The sequence below is a fragment of the Molothrus aeneus genome, chromosome 7, assembly GCF_037042795.1.
Source record: "Molothrus aeneus isolate 106 chromosome 7, BPBGC_Maene_1.0, whole genome shotgun sequence".
In the NCBI taxonomy this organism is placed as follows: Eukaryota; Metazoa; Chordata; class Aves; order Passeriformes; family Icteridae; genus Molothrus; species Molothrus aeneus.
The window spans coordinates 3,260,887-3,284,777 of record NC_089652.1 but is presented as its reverse complement, the minus strand read 5'-3'; the positions used below and the strand labels follow the sequence as shown (position 1 = coordinate 3,284,777).

The following is a 23,891-nucleotide window of genomic DNA, read 5'->3' as shown; positions in this document are numbered from 1 at the left end:
TGCACTGTCCTGCATCATCCTCCTGCACTCCTCTGCAATCCTCCTGCATCCTCCTGCAACCCCCGGCTCCCCCCTGCACTCTCCTGCATCCTGAAGTGCCCTTCTACACCCTTCCAAACCCTTCTGTACCCTCTTGTCCTCTGCAGCATCTTTCCCTGCCCTTCTGCATCCTCACACACCCTCCTCCATCCTACTGCATCCTCCTGCACATCCTACATCCTCCTGCATCTTCACACACCCTTCCTCACCCTGCTGCACTGTGTCACACCCTTCTGTGCCCTCCTGCACCCTCCTCAATGCCATGGTGCATTTGCAGCCTCCAGCCCTCGTGCCCCCACTGGGACAGACTATCACTGGTCATCACAGCACGGCCAGAACCCAAAAATCCCCCTTTTCCAACCCTCTGCACCACTACACTTCCAGGCCTGTTCCCACCTGGCTTTTGGGACACAAGGCTGTGATCCTGGGAGCTGCAATGGGAAATGGACAGCGAGGGGTGGATTCAGCTGTCTCCTGGTGCAGGGGCTTTTGAGGAAGAAGAGAAGAGCCTAGAATATTGCTTCCTTCTCCCTTTTTTTCCTCCCTATTGTTAGGAAAATTCATCCTACAAACACCAGAGGTTTCTGTCCGAAAAGGAGGCAGAGGAATCCTGTAACTTAATTCAAATAAAGGGAGAGGCCATGGGGTATTTCCCCTGGGGTCTCTCCAATTTTTGGAGCACACAGCCTCCTTTTTATCCTAATTTCCCAGCCACATTTCCCTCTCTCTTTGCCGGTTGGCTGAGGTACTTGAGAGATACAGAGTTCCTGAAATGCCTGATACCGAAGGCCCTTTCTAATGTATACCCCGCTTTTCTTTGTGTCTCTGTTCTTTTTCTCTAAATCCAGATATTTAGCACAGTTTTGAGTGAGTAACAGTCTGTGTCAATTAGTGGAATTCCTATGGAATTTATGTATAAATTTTCCCCCCATTGCTTCTTTCACCTCTCCCTATCTGGCCTCACCCACCATCAGGCCCACAGTTTGTAAAGACACCCCCGTCTCATTCCTTTCACTGTCTATCACATGCCTGGCTGGGACCCCAAGAAGGAAAAGCTTAAACTCTGAATTAAGATGGTCCTGAATCTTGTTTAATTGCCACAAATTTGTTTGCAATTTCAGAGCAGCCCATCAGGCATCAGCCAAACCCAGAGCAATTGCTCTGAGTCTGGTTTAGCCATGCACATCCCCAAGAGTTATTTAATTTTAGTACAGCAGCTTCCTGACGCCACCGGACTTTTTGCTTGTGCCAGCAGATATAATAATATCAGCCACTACATCCTCATGCCCAGAGAGTGCATGCAAGGAGAGGTGAAATAAGAGCTCATTTTGAGCTCACATTTCTCTCCCTCCTTTTATCCAGAATTGTTAATTCATCAGCAGTGGATCTGGCCCCTGCATGGGGAACAGGATATCTCAGGTTGCTCAGACACAGATTCTCAGGTGACTTCTAAATTTCATTTAATTCACTGGCTCCACCACCAGATTTCCCAGCTTCCTTAATTAAAAGGTGAAGTGAAGGGAGAAGGACTTGCTGCTATTGTTTCTGCAGCCCCCAGTGCTGGGCTTTGCTCTCAGCCCCAGTGCTGCTCATCAGTCATTCCACAGGAAGGATTTCTGGCCGGATGAGCTGAGGGTGAGGCAGGATTGCAAAGCCAAGGGCTCTCTCCTCTGCAGGCTTCCTCCTCTGCCCTTGAGCATGTCCTGCCTGCCTTTCCTTCCCCTCCAGCCCTTTGTGTGCTGGAGCACAGCAATCACCAGCACATCACCAGCCACTGCTGCTGCCATTGCAAGGATCCGGGAACTGCAGGGGCAGGGATGCACTTCCCTAAAACAGTCACTGCTGTGGGAATTCCCTTCTCCCTCCCTTCTCTTGTCTCTTGTTCATCTGGGCTTTCTTTTGACACAAACACTGATTTTTCCTGGATTGCAAATGCCCAGGAGCAGGCAGGGATAGCCCTAATGCCAGCTTGAGGCACAACTCTAACACATCAACAGTGACATCTCCGGTTTGTGGATAAATCTCTTCCCTACAAGGAACTTTATCCATACCCCACTGCTTTTAAGACAAGAGAATTATATTCTTCACAAACTTAAAGTCTGAGCCCTCTAGGTTTGAAAAGACCCTTGAAGAAATACCAACTCTTTTCCAATCCCTTTATTCCTTGTTGTGATAATAAATCTTGCTCCTTTTCCATCAGAGAACAAATAAACAGGGGAGAGTCCCATGAGAGCTGAAGCCTTACTGGGATCTTAAAATCAAACCAAGTTTTCCACAAGGTAGGAGACATATCCCTGACTTCTTCAGGGGATCCTGGGGATGGGGAGGTGGACCCCAGCCCACGCAGCCCTGTGGGCATCCTCCCTCTTGTGTGGTCCAGCAAAAAGCCTCTTAGTCAATTAAAGTTGAAATGAAATTTACAACAATTAGATTTGTAAATTAAATGCAGCAGGGTAATGGTGCTGTTGGCCTCCTCTTCCTTTAGCTCCAAGCAATCTATCCACAGGTAAACCTGTTGGAAAAAATACCACTGGACACAGGAGGACTGACAGGAGCATCCTTTGGCCTTTTTGTCACCTAAAATAGATTAATTCATTTTTTCAGTTTTAATAAATTTCAGAGTGAGATGCATTCCCAGTGAAGGTCTATTAATCCAGGACCCTGCTTAATAATTAAAATCCACAGGGTCTGAAGGTTTGGGGAACAAGCTGGGAAGACCCCAGGGCACTTTAGCATTCCATTATTTGGATTTAATAAGTGGGCAGGCAGGGATGATGGACAGTGTCTGATTCTCTGTGCCTGGTGTTTAAACCCACATTTGGCCTAAGGCTCAGCAACCCAAATCTTGAGGAGACCAATTTATTTCTGCATGGTGCAGGGCCATCAGAGAGTAGCAGTCCCTTGGGGAGCACAGTGGGGATGGAGGAGAGAGCCAAAGGCAGCAGAATCCAGTGTGCCAAATTTGGGAGAGCTCAGGAAAGGCCTGGTGCCATTTGCAGCCCATGCCTGACTGGTGTTTTGTTTTCCTGCAGGTGTCTGGTGTCAGCTGTAGCCCACTTAAACATCACCTGTGCATTGCCCAGGAACTGTGGGGTTTGGAACTGGGCAGGTGCCTCAGGGACATCACTCCCTCCTGTCTGCAGGAGGTGCTCTCAGCAAAATCCAGGCAAAATGGGGTGTCCAAACCCCAGAGAGCCAGGCTGTGAAAACACAGGGCCCTTTGGTGATTGTGTGGTATTTTCTCTTGCTGCAGGTGCCACCCTTGCATGATTAAGCACCAGGTGGCTCAAATAAAATATTTGGGACACAAGCCCAGAACTTCAACCCATGCTTTGATTTAGCAAACTGCTTCAAGCCAGCCTCTGTCTTCAGTCCTTGAGTAAGTTCACAGATTTTTCTTAAAATTAGGAGTGGCTTAAAGGCTGTGCTAATTAGCATGGACCCATGACTGTTGTGCAAAGTACAAACTGAAGGGACTGTGCTTCCAGCAAACCATGGCTCCATTGGTCTCAGCTGCACAGAATTAACATTACTCTCCTGAGGAAGGGGTAAAATCCTGCCCCAAATCAGGGAAAACTGCCTAGGTCTGAAATCCCAACGTTCTAAGCTCTTCAAGTGCTGCTGTTGGGGGCTTTTGCCGCATTTTCTCTTTCTGCTGGACACCAGGAGGGGACTCCAGTGCAGACAGAGGTCTGTAGGTATGGCTTTGGCTGCCTACAGCATTTGAATCCTATTCTGCTATCTTGCAGCATCTGCTGGGCTCTGCATCTGCTTCCCGAGATGTGGAGGCTGCTTGAGCATTCCCGGGATCCGTGGGCATTTTGAAAGCCGTAACTACGTGATCAGCAACCACAGAGCTGTGTGTGCGGCTCCAGAATCTCGGAGCCCCCAGAAACTGCCCCCTGAACTCACTGGGCAGGGCAGCCCCGGGCGGGCGGCACCGGGGGCGGTGCCGGGGCCATCCCTCGCCTTCCCCCGCCTTCCCTGGTCCCGGCCCCGCGGCTCCAGACTGGCAGGCGCTGGGAGCGGCTGCTGCGGGGCTGCCCGGTAAGGAAGGAGCGGGAATGGTGCGGGGAGAAGCTCGGGAGGATCCCTGCAGCAGAGAGCGCTTTGGCAGCGCTGCTGTTCCCGGCTGGGCGCTCCAGCCCCGAGCTGCTGCAGCATCTCTTCCTGCACGGAGGCAGAACAACCCTCCATCTCCCGGTGCATTTCCGTATCGCTCCATAAACCCATCGTGGGCACATCCTTCCTCGGCAAAAGGGGCACGGAGCTCTCCTGGCAGTGCCTGGGCTCGGTGCCGAGCCGCAGGAGCTGCCGCTGCTTCGGACAGCGCCTGCTCGGGCAGCGCCACGAACAGGATACGGCCGGGAGCCTTCCGGGGCGGCGCGACGGGCCCGGGCTGCGGGGGACAGAGCAGGGGCTGCGGGAACCGGGGCCACACGGGGCCCCAGCGGGAACTGGGCAGCTCCCCTGGCTCCCCCCGAGTGTCTCCCCCCGGCCCTCCCCGAGTGTCTCCCCCCGGCTCCTGGGGCTGAGCTGTGCCCAGGCCGAAGGGCCCCGCTCGCCTCCACGCGTGGTGATGGGTTCAGTGCCCTAAAAGCCTTTGGCTGCTGGGCGGGAAGGGGCAAAAAGCAGCAGGTGGTTGGGAAAGCGTAAGGTTGAGTTGTGATTGTGTTGCTAATACGAGAAAATGGATTTCCTTTTAAAAAAATCCAGCCAGCAAAAGCCCCCATGTTTTCCTGGTAGTTTCCCTGCTTCACTGCTCAGTGAATTATTTGAGGAAACAGCCGGGTGGGTGGGGAAAACAAAGGAGTTTCACACCCCTTAGGGGGTGTGTAAAAACCTGGAAAGCTTTTCCTGTCGGACGCCGCTGGTTTGCTCCTGTGATGAGCTTAGGGCTGTGGGAGGGATTCCTGGAGGGCAGGTTCACGCTCCCTTGCTGGAGCCTCCCGGTCAAAGTCCTCCCTGTGGCCGCGCCGAGAGCCGGAGGCTTCAGTGCCTGCGGTCCCAGGTTAGGGAAGCAGCAGGAGTTTGGCCCCTGTGACATCCCCGGGAATCACATCTTGCTGCCTCCTCCAGGTGTCAGGTCACCAAGCATGGCCACCCAGATGTTCGAGGGTAGAGGGCATGCGGCTGTCTACCAGAAATACAGGTTTGCACCGGGCAAAGAGCTGCAGCAGACCATCCTCTCCTACCTGCGGGAAAAGGTGAGCGGGGCAGGGCCAGGCTGGAGGAAAAAATCCAAGGAGTATTTAATTGTGGGTGGGGAAAAATTCAATGAGTATTCAGTTGTGGCAGGCAGTGTTTACCTTGCTGGGAGTGTCACCTTGGTTGGTGCCTCAGGGAAAGATAAAGCAGCAGGGCTCATGGCCAGATGGGGGCACAGAAGAGGCTTTCTACAGGTTCTGCCACGCCAAGGCTGTTCCTGAGTGGGTGCTGGGGGAAGGAATGGGGTGAAAGCACAGGGATTGGGTGGCTGCCCACTGAGACACGTGCACTCCTTCCTGCAGAAAGCCATCCCTGCGGAGCTGGCGGTGGATGTTGGCTGTGGCTCTGGACAAGGCACCCACTTCCTTGGGGAGCACTTCAAGAAGGTGGTGGGCACGGACATCAGTGAAGCACAGATCCAGGAGGCCAAGGCCACCCCCTGCATGCCCAACATCTCCTACCTGTGAGTGTCAGGACAGCACACTCGGCCAAAGGCACAGTTCAGGTCCTCACATGAAGGGGGTGGTTTGTGAGCATGTGGTGTTTGTGAGGTCCCCAGGACAAGGTGAGAGATGAGAATCTGATTCCAAGTTCTCAGAAGGCTGAGTTATTATTTTATGATATTATATTAAAGAATGCTATACTAAAACTGTATTAAAGAAAGAGAAAGGATACACAGAAGGCTTAGCAAGAATGATAAAGAAAAACCTGTGATTCCTCAGAGCCTCGACACAGCTGGCTGTGATTGGTCATTAAATTAAAACAATTCAAATGCTGGATAAACAATCTCCAGATCACATTCCAATGCAGCAAAACAGGGAGAAGCTGAAGCTTCCGAGCTTCCCAGGAGAAGAAATCCTGGTGAAGGGATTTCTCAGAAAATATCATGGTGACATGAGTTTGACTGTTGTAAGAGCCAGCTGGCACCAGAGATTCCATTTGATGGAATTCCTGCTGCAAACAAGCATTATCCTAGACTTTGTGGTCTTACATCCAAACCATCCAAAAACACCCTCTAGCTCCACGTCCTGCTCTGTAAGTCCCCCATCCCACATTGTAAGAGCTGAAATGAGAGATGTGGGACTCCTGGCAGCTCTCCAAAATGCAGTTTATTGTATCCAAGAGGTTACAGCAGTCCAGGGTCGTGGGTGACAGAGCCTGTGCCTACAGCTGTCAGCTCCAGCTGCAGGCAGGCCTGGAGACCCCCTGGTTTTGGTTACATTGCGTTATATACTTTTCTTTGCTGAGCATCTTATTACAGTAGAACCAATCTATACCTTAACTCTTATCTATAGCCTATCATAACTACTATAATTACCATATTCATGTTACTGTTCTCCAATCACTAAAAGTCAGTACATTACAGTTTCAGCTAGAAGTTGGTTTTCAGTTTTCTTGCAGTGGAAAATTCTGAGACCTTTTTTCTGCTTGCAACATTTGCTGACTTGTTTGCTTGTGCTCTCTTTCTGCTTGGTAAAAACATCTGCTTTGAGGTGGGTTGATTCTTGCTCTAAGTCATAAAAACCCCTTCTAACTAATATACCCTATGCCTCCTTGGTTATCTTGTAAGACTGGCTCAGCAATTATTTCCTTCTATATCAAAACTTAGCTACACGAATGAAGATGGAACCATGATATTTTATGAAAAATCCTTTTGCTAGGATTTTTCTCCTGAGAAGCTGAGAAGCCTCAGAAACAAAATGTACACAATGATTATCTGCTGCCTTGGAATGCAACAAGTGGATCTGTGATTGGTCTCATGTGGTTGTTTTTAATTAATGGCCAATCACAGTCCAGCTCTCTCAGACTCTCATGAGCTTTTGTTATCATTCCACTTCTTTCCTTGCTAGCCTTCTGATGAAATCCTTTCTCTATTCTTTTAGTATAATTTTCATATATCTATCATAAAACAATAAATAAGCCTTCTGAAACATAGAGTCAACATTCTCATCTCTTCCCTTGTCCTGAGACCCCTGTGAACACCATCACATATTCTTTCATCCAAAAACCTTTCTGCTAAGCACACATATCTGTGAGATTTGCTTGTCAAACTTCCATCCTTCCCAACACCCCGTGGCTTCTCCCCTCTCCGCAGCGTGTGCCCGGCGGAGGAGCTGCCGTTCCAGGACGGCTCCGTGGACGTGCTGACCTCGTTCACGGCCGCGCACTGGTTCCACCTGGAGCGCTTCGCGCGCGAGGCTCAGCGCGTGCTGCGGCCCGGCGGCTGCGTGGCCATCAGCACCTACACCCTGGACATGAGCCTGCGCCACGGGGAGTGCTCCCAGCAGCTCACCAGAGTCTTCAGGGAGGTCAGCTGGGAATGCCTCAGGGCGGGGGAATGTGTGGCATTCATGGGTGCAAAGTATTGGAAACACAGGGTGGCCCCCGTGGCAGGGAGAAAGTGATGCATCTGACTCCACTGACATCAGAAGTTTGATTAATTACTTTATTATATTGTGTTATTCTATATTATATTACACTACATTTAAACTGAATCTGCACAAAGCACTCGGCTCCACTGCACAGGATCTTGTGGCTGTCAGCCAACAGTCCCCATGGTCCCCTGTGGTGATGTTCACAGGACAAGGGAAGAGATGAGAATGTTGACTCCATGTTTCAGAAGGCTGATTTATTATTTTATGAAAAATATTATATTAGAACTATACTAAAAGAATAGAAGGAAGGATTTCATCAGAAGGCTTGAAAGGAAAGGAAAAAGAATGGAATGATAAGAAAATCTTGACTGACCAGAGAGTCTGAGCCAGCTGGACTGTGATTGGGCATTAATTCGCAAGAACCACATGAGACCAATCAAAGATGCACCTGTTGCATTCCACAGCAGCAGATAACCATTGTGTACATTTTGCTTCTGAGGCCTCTCAGCTTCTCAGGAGAAAAGAGCCTAACAAAAGGATTTTTCATAAAATATGTCCGTGACAGTCCCCCAGTCCTTTTTGGCCCTGATAGGCCAAGGAAACAAAACACCATCACTGGGGAAACAATCTTCCACAATGCATTCTACTTTGGCACAACATAGGTGCAGCAAATGAGATAAGAATTGTTTTCATCATATTTTTTTCTGCTTCTCTCAGGTTCAGACAACATGAATCCCAAGCCAGAGAGGGAGGAGTGGGATTGAGGGGGTGTGATGATAGGAATCCTAATGCAGATGGGGTGAATGCAGGGATTTAGAGGTTTCCACACTGGGCTGGCTGGATCATGAGGAGAGGGATGTGAGGACTGATAGGGCAGATCTAGTGGGAGTGAGAAGGGTGCCAGGGCAGATCTGGGAGCTGGTATTGTCCAGGAGACTTTTCCTGTTGCCTTGATCACAGTGAAAAGAATGGGAAGTAGAAACTGTTGGGAAGAAGGCCTTTTTTTAGGAATCTTTCTGGACAAAGGGTGTTTTACAATTGGATAAAAAGAGACTTTCCACTATGAGTAAGAGCTGTGTAGGAAGGACAGGAGCCTTATTTCTAGAACCAGGATCCTTGAATTCTTGACATTAAGCAAGATTTTGGTGTATTTTAATGCAACAAGTCTTTTAAAAAAAAAGGACATATATGAATGTATTACATGCAGGCCCAAACCTAAGTTAAGTGGCATCTGGGAACTTCAAGTGGTTTTGTGTTTGTTTTTAATACTCTTGTCTTTACAGTGCTGGGATGAGATTTTAAAATACTCAAATGATAAAGTAAAATATGTCTTGGATGACTACAAAGCAATCTTTGAGGCCTTGCCATTCCCAGACAAGAAGAGGTGAGCAGAACCACCTTTGATGGTGTCAGATATTTTATTTATTTATATTTATTACCATGTCAACCTGTGGTCCGTGTTCCACTGCCTTTGAGATTTAACTTGCCAATGCTCCTTTCTTGCCCATGTCTCTTGCAGAATCACTGATATCTATGACCCAATTCCCATGACTGTTGAGGGTGTGGTTGGTTACATGGAGTCCACCTCTTCATATCAAACCTTTAAGAAAAATGACCCTACAGCTGCAACATCCCTCCTCCAAGAGACTGAAAAGAGGTGAGAAAACCTCTTGGGAAAACAAGCAGGGTGTGGAGGATCTGTCTTGTACAGTGCATGCAGAGGGAGGTTGTGCAGACCCCTCCAAAGCTGCAGGGGAGTGTGCAGGGATGTGCTCCCTCCCTTCCTCCAGGAGTGGACACTTGTCAGGGGTTCAAGAGCAGATCCTTAGATATTAAGCCTGTCTAGCAGTAGGATCTGTCTATCAGTAGGATGCAGCAATGTATCCATGAAACCTCTGACACGAGACTATCCTGAGTTTCTTTACTTTGCTTTTAATTGGCAAAGGGCTTGAAAAGTATTGGTGGTTGCATCTTCACCTGTCGAGCTTTAGTGGGTCTAGGGTCTTCAAAGAGACATGAGCAGTTGTGGGCTGCTCTGAGGTTCTTTATTGCATGAATACATCAGTCTCCAAGGCAAAGAGGTCAAGGTGTTACAGTCAGTGCTAAAAGCTTTCTGGCTCAGAGTCCCAAGCAAGAGCAGCAGCTGCAAGGCTGCTCTCTGGAATAGTCCCAGCTTCTGTGCAGCAACAGCAGCAGCAACAGTTGTTCCCTGGCACAGGGTCCAATGTCCTGAGCAGCAGCAGCAGGGATGAGCTGCTCTGATGTTCTGAGCAGCAACAGGGACCACAGTCTTCTTTCTCCTCTTTCTTTTCTTCTTCTGTTTTCTTCTTCTTCTGTTGTGATTGTGGTGGTCGTTGATGTTGTGTTTTGCACCCCCTTACTGGGACTTTTTATTCACAAAACATCCAATCAACTAAAAACATGATTCTAAAACGTTCTTTCTAAACCAATCTAAGCTTGATTCTAATGTGCTGGAGTAGTACAAAAGTAGTGTAATTTCTTTAAAAACTGTGTATATAATATTATCTATTTATGCAAATGTACTATCTGTTTTCTTACTTGAAAATTTATCTATGTGAATAGTTAGGTCTATTTACGTATGTAGTTTTATTTGTTTTATGTGAATAATTCTATCTATTCTAGTGGCAATTCTGTTCTATGGTTTTGTTATGTCTAGGGCTAAATTGCTGAGCTTTAAACTAGGCCTTAGAGCCTTTGCTAGCTAATACAGTTTCTTAAGGCACTTAAAATGTATTTCTACTCACTTAAAACCTAAAGCTTAAACTTACTCAAAACTATAACTCACACTTCTATTTACTTAAAAATACTCTTCTACCTCATATCTATGTGGTTTAATATATCTTAATTTCTCTAAAGGCTTTAATTCAGCCCCTGCATTCATCTTTCTCTCTGAAGAGCTCAGAGAGGCTTGCATTCCAACATTCACCCATCTGTTTCAGCCCCAACAAGGGGAAGGGGAGCTGCTCATTTATTCCCTGACCAGAACAACCCTTGTGCAGCAGCTGAAGCATCTGCCATCGCCCCTGTGTGCTGTGGGTGGAAGGGATCTGTCTCTGGCTGCTGCCCCACATCAGGTGGGAGCAGTCTGGGCAGGTGAGAGCCTTCCTGTGCTTGTCCTTTCAGGATGCTGGAGACAATGGGAGTTTCCTCTCGTGAGACCCCGGTGGAGTTCTTGGTGAGGCACGTCTGTGTGCTGGGGTGCAAGGGGTGCTGAGAGAGCAAACCTTTCTCCTGATCTGCAGCTACCATGGAAGGGGAAGGTGGATTGTCTCCTAAAATCCTGCTTGTAACTGCTCTTATTCCTTGGGAGGATTCCTGCTGATTTTGCTGATTGAAATGTTGGTCTCCTGTGGAAAGCAGATGGGGTTTTGTGCCCCTCAGCTTCCTGTCCACCTTGGTCCTGCTGTCTGCCCAGCGCTGTTCCCTCAGCACTGGGAGTGTCCCATTGTGGATTGATGGTTTAATAACACATGGGGAAGAGAATCACAGGAACAGCTGAGAAACTCACTGTTCAATGTCTTACTCAATTGAAACTCACTGCATTTCTTACACAATTAATAATAATTAAAAAGCCAGCTGAGAAAATGTTGCCTGTGGTTCCTGTTTTACAGAGAGGCTGTGGAGCACTCACTGGTGTGGGAATAACTCTGCTACATTGACATTGAGTGTCCTCATGCTCTCAGTGCCCCTCTGCTCTGTGGGGAGGGTGGGTTTTCGGTAGGAAGGGCCATTCCCTGCCCTGGCTACGTGAGGAGCTGTGCACTGTCTTTGGGGGCTGCCCTGGACAGGGGCTGCTCTCACCCACAGTGTGCCCCCATCCCTGGTATCAGCACCTTACCTGCCCCAGGAGTGCCTTGGCCCTAGTGAGGCCCCTCAGAACAGCTCAGGAGCCTTTGTGGGATCACTGCTGAAGGGAGAGCAGGTTTGTGCCCTATCACCCACCCACGCTGCAAAGGGAAGATTAGAGGCTGCATTTTTTGGGAGGGGCAAGGAGAGACATGAGGGCTCAAAGCTGGGCATACCCTGGCACAGGTCTCCTCCTGTTTGCCTTCTGGATATTTCAAGTCCAGACCCACCCTCTGCAGGGATGTTTCCCTTTCCTGTAATTCCTGTCCTTGGCAAGAAAGCTTCCCTGACACCATGGGAAGGGCTGTGCTCTCACTCTCTTCTACATCAGTGCATTATTAAAAAAGGTGAAGTGCCACCTCTGCTCCCAGCCCCAGAGGGGGCTGAGAGGGGCTGGAGGTGCTTCTGCTGAGGTCCTGGGCTCACAGGGTCCTGCTCTCAGCTTGCCCAGGGTGGGGGGCAAAGGCTTTGCCCCCATTTGGTCCCCCAGGAGGGTGATGGGGTCTCAGGAGTACAGCTATGGTGTAGGAAGCCCATCATGGATGGGAGGCTGCTCTCTGTGTCCACAGCCAGGTGCTGGGGCAGCAATACTGGATCAGGCCCTGATGTCACTGCCTGAGGGGCTGCTCCAGGTGCAGCTTGGCTTGGGGCCAGCAGCAGCTCTCAGGCCTCCCTAGCTGGGTGAGCACCAGGGGTCTCTCCTGCCCGGGCTGGCACTGGTGGCACCCCTGCTGCCATGCCCAGGGCCTGCTCTGCTGGCAGGGCTTGTCCCTGTGAGGTGCATCCCTGCAGACATTCCAAGGCAGGGAGGGGTCCTGCAGGAGGTGACATCCCATGTCCCTACAGTGCTGGCAGAAAGGCTCTGGGGAACAAGTGTTTGGATTTTTTCCTCACTTTAAATTTACAACAAGTTGAAGTCTGCTTGTTAATTACGGCTGCGATTTAATTTAAAGCCCTTCCCTCCCTGCAGCAGCATGGTGCAGCAGGTGCCCAGCCATGAGGTAACAGCAGGGATTGCATCAGCAGAGTAGCACCAGCCAGTGCAGGGGCTGCTGCAGCTCACATGTGCTGGGGGGGGGCACTTTGGTGGCACCACACCCTGGGCTGGCAGGCACAGGTCTGGGCATGGCTGATGAGCAGAGCCCACCTGATGCCCGTGGGCAGGGCTCCCACACCTCATCCAGGGGTTTATTTTTACACCTGGCTTGTTTGGGGCACACTTTCTGTCTTTTCTATCTTCTCTGCCCAGACTAGTCTAGCAGGAGTCACTTCCTCCCAGACTGGCCCACTGGGGTCAGGAGCCCATCTGGGCTCATCCTTACCCAGTGGTGAGCACCTTTGCCATGCTGGTGCCATGCCGGAACCTGTGAGTCACCACGGAGCGATTGCCTCACCCGCTGCTGACGCCAGCCCTGGCCACAGTCAGGTTTCACTTTTGTTCTCCTACCTGGAAATCCCACACCTGGGATTTCTCACTCCAAGCAAGCTTGAGTGGCTCCAGCCTCTCAATGAAGGGGCTCCATCATCACCACCTGCTGCTCTCCTGGAACAGCACCATTGGCAGCTGGTGATGCCACAGGTCTGAGCTTTTGTATTTTTCAGATTCTGTGCTGCTCTGGTGTGTAGCTCTGAGCTTCATATTAGGGCATGCTGAGCTCTCTTCACAGAGCAAGGAGACAAAACAATTCCTTCTCCAGCTGGGGACCAAGGACAAATCATCCAAATCTCAGGCCCAAGAGCACAAACAACTGTGGACCCAAGAGAGAAAAACAAGAAGGATGGGACTTCATAAGCTAAGACTGTAATTAGACAATTAAATTCCAATATGTAAATGGACCAGAACTTATAAAAGTGAGAGACCCCATGACCAGTTGTCCATTTTGTGACCATTTTGGTTCATCTTGGGTGCAGCCCTGGCTGGGCTCTTGTGCTGCCCAAGGTGCATCCATTGAGGCCTTTTAATGAATCCCTGCTTTATTCTTTAACTCTGGCTTCTGTTCTAGATCAGCCTTCACAGGGCATCACTGGGATTGGAACAATGATTGTGGTGGGTCCCCAGTGCTCTGCAGACTCTGTTGGGCATGGTGTGATGTCCCCAGCCTGTGCTGGCTTTGGGGAACTCTCTACTCCAGGGCAGGAGCTGGTCCTGGCACAGTTTGGAGGCGCTGTGGGGAATGCAGCCATGCTTGGCTGGGCCATGGTGGAGCGTGCCATTGCCGGGGAAGACACGCGCCAAAGCCCAGGATGGGCTTCATCCCATGAAGAAAAAGCCCTCAGAGCTGCTCGGAGCCATGTCTCTGGGGGCTCAACTGTGGCTGGGGGTGGCACAAATATCTGAGCAGGGTGATCCTCAACCCTCCATCCCAGCCGCCATGGGTGCCAGGGGCCATGCTCATGGCCTGGCTTCACCCCACAGCTTTAGCTTCTCTTTGGTGCCTCTGAATTTCCTTCTGCATGTGTGAAGAGAGGAGGTTTCGCTTTACTTCTCCAAACAGAAACGACACCTGGGAGAGAAAAGCCACAGCCGTGGGAAACAGGAGCCCAAGCTGTCCCACGAGGATGTGATGCTGCTCTGTGACCCCACGGGTGACCCGAAAGTGTCTCGGCAGAGATCAGTGATGTGGGACCGTGGTTGTTGGTGGATCACCTCTCTCTCATGGGGGCCACATTTATTTTCCATCTGTTGGGATTTTCTGCCAAAGTGCCCTCTATTCCAGCTGAGCTGTGCTTGTTTGGATGACAGAAGTGGTCTTATTTATGCTGGTTTGGACTTGTATTTCACAGCTACACTGATCATGAACTTCGTTGTGTTGAATAAAAATTAACCTCCTGTGGGTTTCTTTAATGGGAGAGAAAGGAAGGACAGAGCCATTGTCCTGTTCCCCAGAAGGGCAGACAAGGGACCCCAGCCCACACCAGGGCTCAGGCTTTAATGACTGACCTCCCCTAACCTGCTGCTGTGAGGGAGGCTGGCTGGGAGCCTGATCCAGTGGCCACATCCATGACTGGAAAACCTGTGCCCACCACGCTCTGGGGCTTTAGCACCACGTTTTGCTGTCCTGGCTCTTCTCCAAGCTGTGTCTGCATCCAGTTTGGACAAAGTGGAACGAGCCACTGTCCAATCCATGCTGCCCCGTCCCATTCTTCATCTCCATCATGGTTTTCCAGGAAAAATCTGAGCCCTCTGGGATGCTGCTAGAGCAGGGGAAGGGCTCAAGAAGGGCTGGATGGACCATGTGAGTCAACAGCAGGTCCTGCTTGACCTCTTCACTAATTGAACATGAGCCAGGAAAGTGTCCTGGTGGGAAAGAAGGTGAATGGTATCCAGGGCTGCACTGGGAGGAGTGTTTGCAGAAGGCTGAGGAAGGTGATTCCTCCCCTCTCCTCAGTGCTGGTGAGGCCACTCCTGAAGTGCTGGGTCCAGTTTTGGGCTCCTCAGTGGGAGAGAGACATGGCAGGGACTGGAGGAGTCCAATCAAGATCATGAAGGTGATGCACAGGAACATCTCTGCTATGAGGAAAGGCTCAGGGCTCATGGTGGTGTGAGAGCAAAGCACAAGCTGAACCAGGGAAAGTCCATCTGAACACAAGAAAAACAGAGACTGTGAAGTGTCTGCTCCATCCTTCTCCACTGTCCTGGGCAGCCTGTGCCAGCTGATCCTGCCACAGCAAGGGTTGGACTGGATGGTGTTGAGAGGTCCCAGCCCATGACCACATCCATGCCACTCTGCTCACCCTCAGGTGTACCTTTCCACATGCTTCCACAAGAACTTTTCTCCTTTGCTTGCACTCTTTGAAATCAGCACATTGGTTCCAAATATGAACATTAAAAATTGGGTCCTCCTGGAGTGTTCTGTGGTCATCGTGCAAGGCCCTGCCAAGTGCATTTATGCCTTTTACTTTCTTACTGTCCCTGCTTCTTAGATCCAGGCATTGCCCTAATTTTTTATATTTAATGCTTGATGAACTCATGAGACTAAAAGCTCAGCAGTGACCACAGGAGGTTCCCTTGATGGAGGGACAGTTTGCTGAGAGGCAGATTCCAACTCTCAGCAGAGGGGTGTCCATACACCCTATTTGTGTCTCCAGGCTGAACAGGGAGGAAACCCCAGCCAGCTCCAGTGGCAGCCCTGCTCATCTTCATCTTCCTCCACAACTGTGTCCTATCTGGGAAACTTCAGGTGGAAGTGCTTCACCTTTTCCCTTGCTGTGGTGGTGAACCTTGTCCCTCAGATAACACAGCCATAAAAGCTCACACTTGCAGTCTGGACAGTGCAGTGCCCACTCCTGGCTGCTGCTTATGGTCCCAACCCACCACGGCCTTTCCCACGGAGAAGCTGAGACCTGAACTCCTGCTGCCACTCAGGAGGCACCAAAACCCTCCTGTCCCCGTGAACCTGTTGTCCCCAGGTGTTTCCCACAGCTTTCAGCTCAGGGTGGGGCTGGGTCATGCTGGTGTACCCCAACTTGCCAGCCCCAGCCCCAGCATTCCCCAGCATCCTGGGCTGAGGTGGAGCAGGCAGGGCTGGAGGCAGCCCGGCAGGTAACAGGGAGGAGGGGAGATTCCCTGCACCACTTTCATTTTCTTGTTTCCAGCTGCACCAGCCCTGGGTTTTCCTGCAAAGATGAAAGCACCAGGCAGGAATAAAAAGCTGGAGATGGAGCAGCAAGGCGGCCACAGCGAGCAAGGCAAAGCAGCTCCCCGGGACACGCAGCAGCTCAGCAGCTCCACGTCTGAACAAGCCACCTGGAGCCCCTGTCAGGCACCTCTGCATCTGAAATTCAGCGGATCCTGCCCGGAGTCCTGCGGTTCATCCTCTCTGGCATCCTGCACCGCAGCCTCCTCACCCCACCGTACTCCATCGCCGGCTGTCAAGCTTTCCTTGCCAAAATGTTGCACCTCGGCCTCACCCCACTGCTCGTGCTGGTGCTGGGGGTCAGCCTGGGGGCTGCCTTTCCCCATGACACCCTGGGGAAGGGCTGCAGGCTGTCCCAGTACCAGAGCATTGCACCCGAGCAGCGGCATGCTGTGGACAGGATGAGACAAGAGTTTGTGAGTACTGCTGGCAACAGGGGGCTGTGGGCTGGCAGGGGGCAAGGCAGAGGGGATGCTGAATTCAAGACCTGAGTGACAAGGTGCATGTTTTCTGCAGCGGTTTGGGGATGAGCAAGATGTGTTCTAAGGGTGTTTGGGGACATGAAGGATGCTCGGCCAATTTTCATCCTGGTTTCAGAGCCCTCAAGGCTGTCCAGGGTGGTCCAACATAGCCAGAAGTCACGATGAGAGTTTTTAAGTCTCTCTCTTGGTTTATACCTGCAGGTGACCACCCACAAATGCAACACCAAGCTCTTCCACCGGAAATGGAACGCAGTGAACCTGCCGGTAAGAGCGCGGTGATGCTGTAAGGGGGCACAGCTCTCCCGTCCGCCGCTTCCACCTCCACCCGCAGCCCCGGGCAGGTCTGCGAGACCCCCATCCTCCAGCCCTGCAGCTCCGGGTCCCTAACCAGGACTCTCCCCCCACAGATGTCCGACCGAGTGCTGCTGGTGGCGGCCGAGCTGAACCTCACCACTGCCATGCTGGGGCTGCCCGCTGCCCCCGGCTTTGCCGAGCTGTGCCGGGAGCCCCTGCACTTCTTCAGGACCGCCCGGGAGGCCGTGCAGGGCTGTGTGAGTGCCTCCCCCGAGCCCTGCCCGGCCGGCTCTGCGCTGTGGGGCCGCTGCTGACCCAGCCGCTCTCCTTGCAGGTGGATCCTTCGCACCAGCCCTCGGGCAGGCTGAGGCACTGGCTGCACAAGCTGCACAACGCCATGCGAGCGGTAAGTCAGGCCGGCGGGGTTCTGCAGACTTTTGGGGTGTCAAAAGCCGCCTCTGCAGAGCTGACCCAGCCCATCTCGCCCCGCAGGAGAGCACGGAGTGCCTCAGGGCCACCACCATCCTGCACGTCCTGCAGGTGCTGGACAACCTGCGCTGCGCTGCCCTGCAGGACAAGTGCTGAAGTGATGAAAGGCTCAGGTGCTGAAGGGCTCAAGTGCCCTCGGACCCGCGGCACCGCCTCTCAGGGACGCCCCCAGAACCGGGGAAAAACGACTGCGCTACGCTGTTACTTCCTATTTCACCTATTTCACCTATTTAACCCTTCTTCTCACTTATGCGAGCTGAGGAAACAACTTTTTTTCTTTATTTTATTTTATTTTATTCTACTTTTTACGGTTTTAAATTATTGCCTCGGGATAATGCCCTTCCCGAAAGAACGTGAATATGCGTATTTTATAAGGTACCTTTGTTTTTCTGGTTCTTAAGATGTTTTTAAGGAGATCTATTTTTTTACCTGCTATTTATTAAAGAGTATATTCTGCATACTTGCCTGTGTAAGTTATTTTCTTATGTGCTATTTAATATGAAAACTGAATTAGTTAACAAAACTACCATAAGCAGATAAACTGCCACCATGTATTTTTAGTGTGAAAAATGCATATTTTATGACTGGCTTTTCACAAATATTCAAATGAATATTAAATGTGTTGTGTTAGAAAGTGATACTGTATTAATTCTCTTAAGCAGTGTGTTAAATATAGTTTTAGGTTATAACAAAATGTTAAAATAGAAACTATGCTATGTAGTAGCATAGTAGTATGTAGATACTTTTTGTAAAGAAAGGACTTGCAGCGAGATGGCAGCCACAGGACACCTGAATCTTTCAGAGAAAGAGAATTTATTGCCCCATTATCAGAAGAAACGAAATTCTTCCCGCCTCGAAGGCACTGTTAGGATTCAGAGGCAGAAGTTGACACTGACCAGACAGAATTCTGTATTTGAACAGAATTTATGCATCATGTATGAGGTGTATGAATATGCAATAGGCTATTGTTTTTAGGGGTTAATCCTTTGTTAACAGGTGTCCTTTTTCGGGCTTATGCTGCCCAGAAAAAGTTACCCGGATGTCTGTAACTCTTTGTCTTTATTGTCTCATATCGTCCTAATTCAAATTTTCCAAATTATTATTACTCTAACTGAATTACTATTCTTATAACCATTTTATTACTATTCAACTTTAAAAATTTTAAAAACAAGTGATTGGCGTTTTTCACATTTAGTATGCTTTTCCGCAATACCACAGCACATCCTTGCAAGGACATTGCCCGAAAGGAACCTCGTTGCGTTTAATCTGAGGGTGGGGAGAGGAAAAGAAGCCTGGATGTTGGGTTTTCTGGAGAGCTTTCACAGATTCTGTCACTCGGCCGCGCCCCAGGCGCTGCCCGCGTGCTGCCACCTAATGCCAGGAGCAGCGCCCGGGGCAATGAAAACCCATCCGGAGGGAAACGCCCTCGGGCCAGCGCCTCCCAAGCGCGGGGAGAGCCCCGAGGGCGCGGCTGGAATTCCCCATGGAATGCGGGGTTCGGCTGCGGCGGGCTCAGCTCATTGTCCCCAAAAGCCGGGCTGCAGGAATGCTCTGCTCTCTGACCTCGGGCTCCCAGCAGGCAGATGCCACCAATAGCTCCTTTGGGACCCCACCTCCTATCGGAAAGCAAGGCAGCCCCCGACGAGGGGAGAAATGACGAGGAGGACTCCATTGCTCTCAGAAGGGTAATGAATTGCTTTATTATACTATATTATTCTATATTATATTACCCTATATTACATTACATCTAAACTGAATCTGCCAAGCACTCAACTCAACTGCCCAGAATCTCGGGACTGTCAGCCGGCAGTCCCGACACACACGCATGGATTCAATTGGCCAATGAATCCAAACACTCACACCAGAATCCAATCCCCAACTGCCTTCAGGTAAACAATCTTCCACTATGCATTCCACTTGGGCACAACACAGGCCCTGCAAATGAGATAAGAATTGTTTTTTCTTTCTCCTGAGGTTCCTGGCTTTGATTCCCAGAAAATATCCTTGGAAAGTTGTGCCTTGCTTTTCTCTGTGAAAAGAAATGCGGCCACAATCTCCTGGCCTTCCTCCCAATTTCACCCCTGGCTTCTGAAGGCTTGTGAGAAATCCCTCTCTGGGAATCCCTACCTACAGCCAGCATCGGTGGGAGGAGGATGTTTCCAGGACGTCCAAAGCTGCTGTGCTGGGTTATCCAAATGATACATGGATCTGGAGGGAAAAGCCCAAGGAGGGAAGAAAGGGCTCTAAGCAGCAGTTCTGTGCTGGTTTAAGCAGATTTCAGTAAGCTCAGTGCCAGTTTGGTTTTGGCAAGGGGCAGTGGTATCACTGCAGTGAATGTTTAGGATGCAGTATTTATTTCAGTAGCTGTCTGCCAAACTTTCCATGTTTCCAGCTCTGCCTTCTGACCTGGGTGCTGCTTTCATGGCTAAGTTTTGGTTCCCTTATTTAGTGGAATAGCTTAAGTTTATGCACCTGTTTTACAGATGATTTAACAGAACTATGAAAATTTCTTAAGTTTTTGGGCAGTCTAGTTACGATACCCACGTATTCACTCTCCGTTACTAAATGCACTCTTAACAATAATTTTTTACACAGATTCTATCTGGTGGACTTGTGCTTCTATATGATTGATATTTCTATTTGATTGATGTTATAAATAACAAATATAGTTATTGGCTTTCACATTTATGTATTAGCTTTTGCAAGTTATTATTGATCACAAAAATCCTGATATAGTACAATTTGTAATTACTGCTTTTCATGTAGTATAATCTGTCAGTTTATGTATAGCTTTTATAAATAGTAGTGTAATATATACTATCTTTGACTATAGCATAATAGACTGTGAAATGTTAAAATGCTTCTACATGTAACTAACTCAGAAAATAGTGTAAAATAATTAAGTAATTTCCCACATTAGGGACTATCTTATCTGAAAGACAAGATAACAGAAACAGAAACTGGAACACCAAGTAAAAGAATTTATTAACCCTCATTATCAGGGAGTGAAAATACAACAGAATGGAACCACAAGAAGAAATAAAATATATTAGTTTAATCTACAAGATAGCATGAATACAAGTCAAAGGTTAAAACCAAGCAAAAGAACATCTAAACTCAAAGGAATGTTTGAATATGTATAAACTCTTATGAATATGCATGTACCCCCTGTAATGTAACAGTATATAGAGAGCATGGTTTAAGTTTTTATTTATTTTTTTATTTTGGCAAATCACCAAACACCCCAGCACTGGATTTTATCCCTTTTATAACTTAATAAACTTTTATAAATATTTTAAATAGTGAGTCATTTTTCTTACAATTGATTCTTGCATATTGATCTTATAGACATATTGATTGACTATTCCAGCTGATTCACTTGTCTTCCACTCATCTGCTGCTGGAATGTAGAAATAGTAGATTAATTTAGGTAGATTAGTAGATTAATTTAATTTAATTAATAGTAGATTTGCCTTAATCAAGGCAAGCGCTGCAGCCTGGCTAAGCTGTGCTCCTGAAGTCCCCCTGAAAATCTGTGAAAAATGCGTATTTTATGACTGGCCTTTCACAAATATTCAAATGAATATTATATGTGTTGTGTTAGAAAGTAATGCTGTATTAATTCTCTTAAGTAGTGTTGTTAAATACAGTTTTAGGTTATAACAAAATGTTAAAATAGAAACTATGCTACGTAGGATACTTTTTTTCTAAAAGAGAGGACTCGCACTGAGATAGTAGCCACAGGACACCTGAATCTTTCAGAGAAAGAGAATTTATTGCTCCATTATCAGAAGAAAGCTTATGAGGAAGAAGTTGACACTGCACAGACAGAATCCTGTGTTTGAATAGAATTTATGCATCATGTATGAGATGTGTGAATATGCAACAGGTTATTGTTTTTGAGGGTTAATCCTCTGTTAACGTGAGTCCCTTTTTGGGCTTATGCTGCCCAGAAAAAGGTACGTGGACGTCTGTAACTCTTTGTTTCTAATGTCTCATATTGCCCTAATTCAGAATGTCCAAATTATTATTACTCTAATTGTATAACTATTTTTATAACCATTTTATTACTATTAAACTTTAAAAATTTTAAAAACAAGTGATCGGCGTTTTTAACACAATCACTGCTTTTTCTCCCTCTTGGCGTGTTCCTATTTGCCATAGACTCTAAAGCATTAATTTATATTGCGGCTGAATCGCCTCCCTTTCCACAGCAGTGTGAGGGAACGGGAAAAAATGGAATTTATTGGAAACGGCTCGCCAGGAAGGTGGTGGGGGTGTTTAAGGAATGACTTGTTCCTTATACGAGGAACGACGAGGTGTTCAAGGACGGGGCAGTCAGTGACGATGAAGATCCGTCAAAGGTTGGACTCGGTGATCTCAGAGATCTTTCCTAACCGTAAGGATTCTGAGATTTCCTTTACAAAAAGTGATAAAATTCGGCCTGGGGACAGCTAATTCCAACGATATCAGCTTCCCTCAGGCACTGCGGCACCCCAGAGGGAGCGCCCCAATATGGCGGCGCTGCCTGAAGGGCCCCTCAGTGGCAGCCCCAACATGGCGCCGCCCTCCCGGTGGCTAACGGCCTCCCCGCCGCCCCGCCAAACTCTCGCGAGATCACGACGGGGGCACTGCCCTGTCCCGCCTGGGCTCTCGCGAGATCTCGGCTGAGGGAGGAGGAGGAAGAGGAGGAAGGAGGAGCTGCTGCCGCCGCTGCCGCCGCTGCCCTCGGCCGGCGCCGGGGATGGTGTTGGCCGCGGCTGCCGGGCTCTGACGCCTCGCTCAGGTACGTGAGGGCTGTCCCCGTTCTCTCACCCCAAGCTCGGGCCTGGCCGCTCCCGCTGTCCCCGCATCTGCCGGCCCGCCAGGCCTCGCTCCCGGCGGGGTCCCCCGGCTCCACAGTCCCGTGCCCTGCGGAGGGGCTGCCCTGGCTCTGGGGAGCTGCAGAATTCCGCGAACTCTTTTTCCCTTCCTTAGAAATAAGCACAGCTCTTCTCCCTTCCTCCTCTGCAAAGCTTCACCTGCGATTTGAAAGTGCTTTCTTGCTGGGTATCACTAAAATTTGGGGTGCAGCCGAAGCGAATAATTTCTTTTCCAGACTGGTCATGCTCCCCTTGGGTTTCCTGGTTGTTCAGGACAAGTTGTGAAGGTATTTAGGCATTTAATGCCCATCGAAGTTGAATTTATTTGAAATCAGCGCCGAAAAGATGGGGGTATTTTTCAGGGAACAGCTGGTCTGCAGCTTACAAGTGTTTTTTTTTTCTCTTTTGTTTTAATTTATCCTGCGTTCATTACTTTTCAGACCCCTACTCCCCTCTTTTTTTTTTTTTTTTTTTTTTTTTTAAAGCAGCTGTTGTATTTTCCTTCTCTGGGGAAAAATCGACTGTTTTGTTCTGCTTATTCTTTCTTCCTCCGGGGTAAAACCTCCAGTTTGTTTCGGTTGAGCCAGCTGGATTTTACACTCACCCTGCGCTGTACTTTTGTTTTTGAACGTACATCTTGAAGCTGACACACACCTCACTTGTCAGCGTCAGGGATATTGACCTTCTTGTAGATCTCACCAGAGTTTCCTGCTGTTAGGATTTGCTGTGAAATATATTATTTCCTTTTTTTTTTAAGCTTTGTTGCTCGCTTTTCTGTTAAGCCCTTCTCAACTTCCACGTAAAGATTATACCCTGGCTTTTTGCATTTTCCCCCTTTATTTGGTTGAATTAATTCATATGACTTAAAGAATAAGCATTTTAGCTGTTGGGGGGCCTGAAGGGTTTGAGTTTTGCCTGTATTGTGTTGGTTTTAGCCAAAATATTCAAGAAGGAGGAGTTGCCTTTAACTGGGAGTAGCGTCAAAACAAATGAAGCCGTGATAGATTGGATGTTTTGGCTTCATGACTTTGGCATTGTGACCACCTTTCACTGTAATTAATTCTTCAGTGTGGTTATTTCCTAGAGTGGATGGCTGGCACAGCAGGAGCATCTCTTCATTTCACTTATTTGGTCTCTGGGGGTCAGGTTTTTGCCCTGTGAGCAGTGCAGCTGATTGCAGTTTGCAGCCTCAATCCCTTTCCTGTGCTTTGGGAGCTGTCTCAAACCTCACTTCCTAGTGAGAGAGTTGTTCCAAGAATCCCTCCCCTTCCTGCTTTTTGGTTTTTTTTCCCTTTTGGCCAGCCAGAAGGCAGCTGTGAGTGTTGCCCTGTGAGGTGTGCAGGAGAGTGTGGGGTATTTTCACAGCTGTTTTTTTTTGAAGGAGCAGTGTCAGGCAGTGAGATGGGGTTGTAAACACTGATGTAAGCCTGACCTCTCTCCAGAAAACTGAATTTCCTCCTGGCACCTCCCTCAGTGCTCCAAGCACAAACAGGCTGATTCCTCAGGTGCTGAGGGCATTCCCACCTTTATTCACCTGTTGCCTGCCTTGTGATGCTCCTTCACTCCTTATTCAGCTCTGACCTGGAACAGAGGCTGGGCAGAGTTAAGGAATAAAGTAGGGATTTATTAAAAGGATTT

At 49.0% G+C, this 23,891-nt stretch overlaps 3 protein-coding genes across 5 annotated transcripts in view; all 3 read left to right on the top strand.

Moving 5' to 3' along the window:
- The first annotated feature begins 3,997 nt into the window (after nucleotides 1–3,997).
- Nucleotides 3,998–11,228, top strand: LOC136558803 (putative methyltransferase DDB_G0268948). Of its 2 annotated transcripts, none has more exons than XM_066553517.1 (7): nucleotides 3,998–4,086; nucleotides 5,119–5,246; nucleotides 5,550–5,710; nucleotides 7,343–7,556; nucleotides 8,906–9,006; nucleotides 9,142–9,279; nucleotides 10,767–11,228. In XM_066553517.1, the coding sequence occupies exons 2-7, from the start codon at nucleotides 5,136–5,138 to the stop codon at nucleotides 10,855–10,857; spliced, it is 816 nt and encodes a 271-aa protein (XP_066409614.1). In that variant the 5' UTR covers nucleotides 3,998–4,086; nucleotides 5,119–5,135; the 3' UTR covers nucleotides 10,858–11,228. The 2 variants fall into 2 exon arrangements, with proteins under 2 accessions (XP_066409614.1, XP_066409615.1); XM_066553518.1 differs by lacking the exon at nucleotides 3,998–4,086 and adding an exon at nucleotides 4,551–4,691.
- Nucleotides 11,229–16,096: 4,868 nt separating this feature from the next.
- Nucleotides 16,097–17,779, top strand: LOC136559032 (interferon lambda-3-like). The gene is made up of 5 exons (XM_066553884.1): nucleotides 16,097–16,542; nucleotides 16,810–16,872; nucleotides 17,016–17,159; nucleotides 17,237–17,308; nucleotides 17,395–17,779. Exons 1-5 carry the CDS (start codon nucleotides 16,381–16,383, stop codon nucleotides 17,485–17,487), a joined length of 534 nt encoding a protein of 177 aa, XP_066409981.1. The 5' UTR covers nucleotides 16,097–16,380; the 3' UTR covers nucleotides 17,488–17,779.
- A 4,287-nt stretch (nucleotides 17,780–22,066) lies between these two features.
- The window catches only part of UBE2F (ubiquitin conjugating enzyme E2 F (putative)), a 60,815-nt gene continuing 58,990 nt past the window's right edge, over nucleotides 22,067–23,891 (top strand). For both annotated transcript variants that reach the window (XR_010783952.1, XM_066553852.1), the window contains exon 1: nucleotides 22,067–22,177. The gene's annotated coding sequence lies outside the window, so the exon portion shown is untranslated. The remainder of the gene's footprint in view (nucleotides 22,178–23,891) is intronic.

Coding starts and splice junctions, on each gene's coding strand:
- LOC136558803 (XM_066553517.1), top strand. CDS start 5,136: ATGGCCACCCAGATGTTCGAGGGTAGAGGGCATGCGGCTGTCTACCAG. Junction 5,247..5,549: donor TCTCCTACCTGCGGGAAAAG/GTGAGCGGGGCA, acceptor TCCTTCCTGCAG/AAAGCCATCCCTGCGGAGCT. Junction 9,280..10,766: donor CTCCAAGAGACTGAAAAGAG/GTGAGAAAACCT, acceptor TTGTCCTTTCAG/GATGCTGGAGACAATGGGAG.
- LOC136559032 (XM_066553884.1), top strand. CDS start 16,381: ATGTTGCACCTCGGCCTCACCCCACTGCTCGTGCTGGTGCTGGGGGTC. Junction 16,543..16,809: donor ACAGGATGAGACAAGAGTTT/GTGAGTACTGCT, acceptor TTATACCTGCAG/GTGACCACCCACAAATGCAA. Junction 17,160..17,236: donor GGGAGGCCGTGCAGGGCTGT/GTGAGTGCCTCC, acceptor CTCTCCTTGCAG/GTGGATCCTTCGCACCAGCC.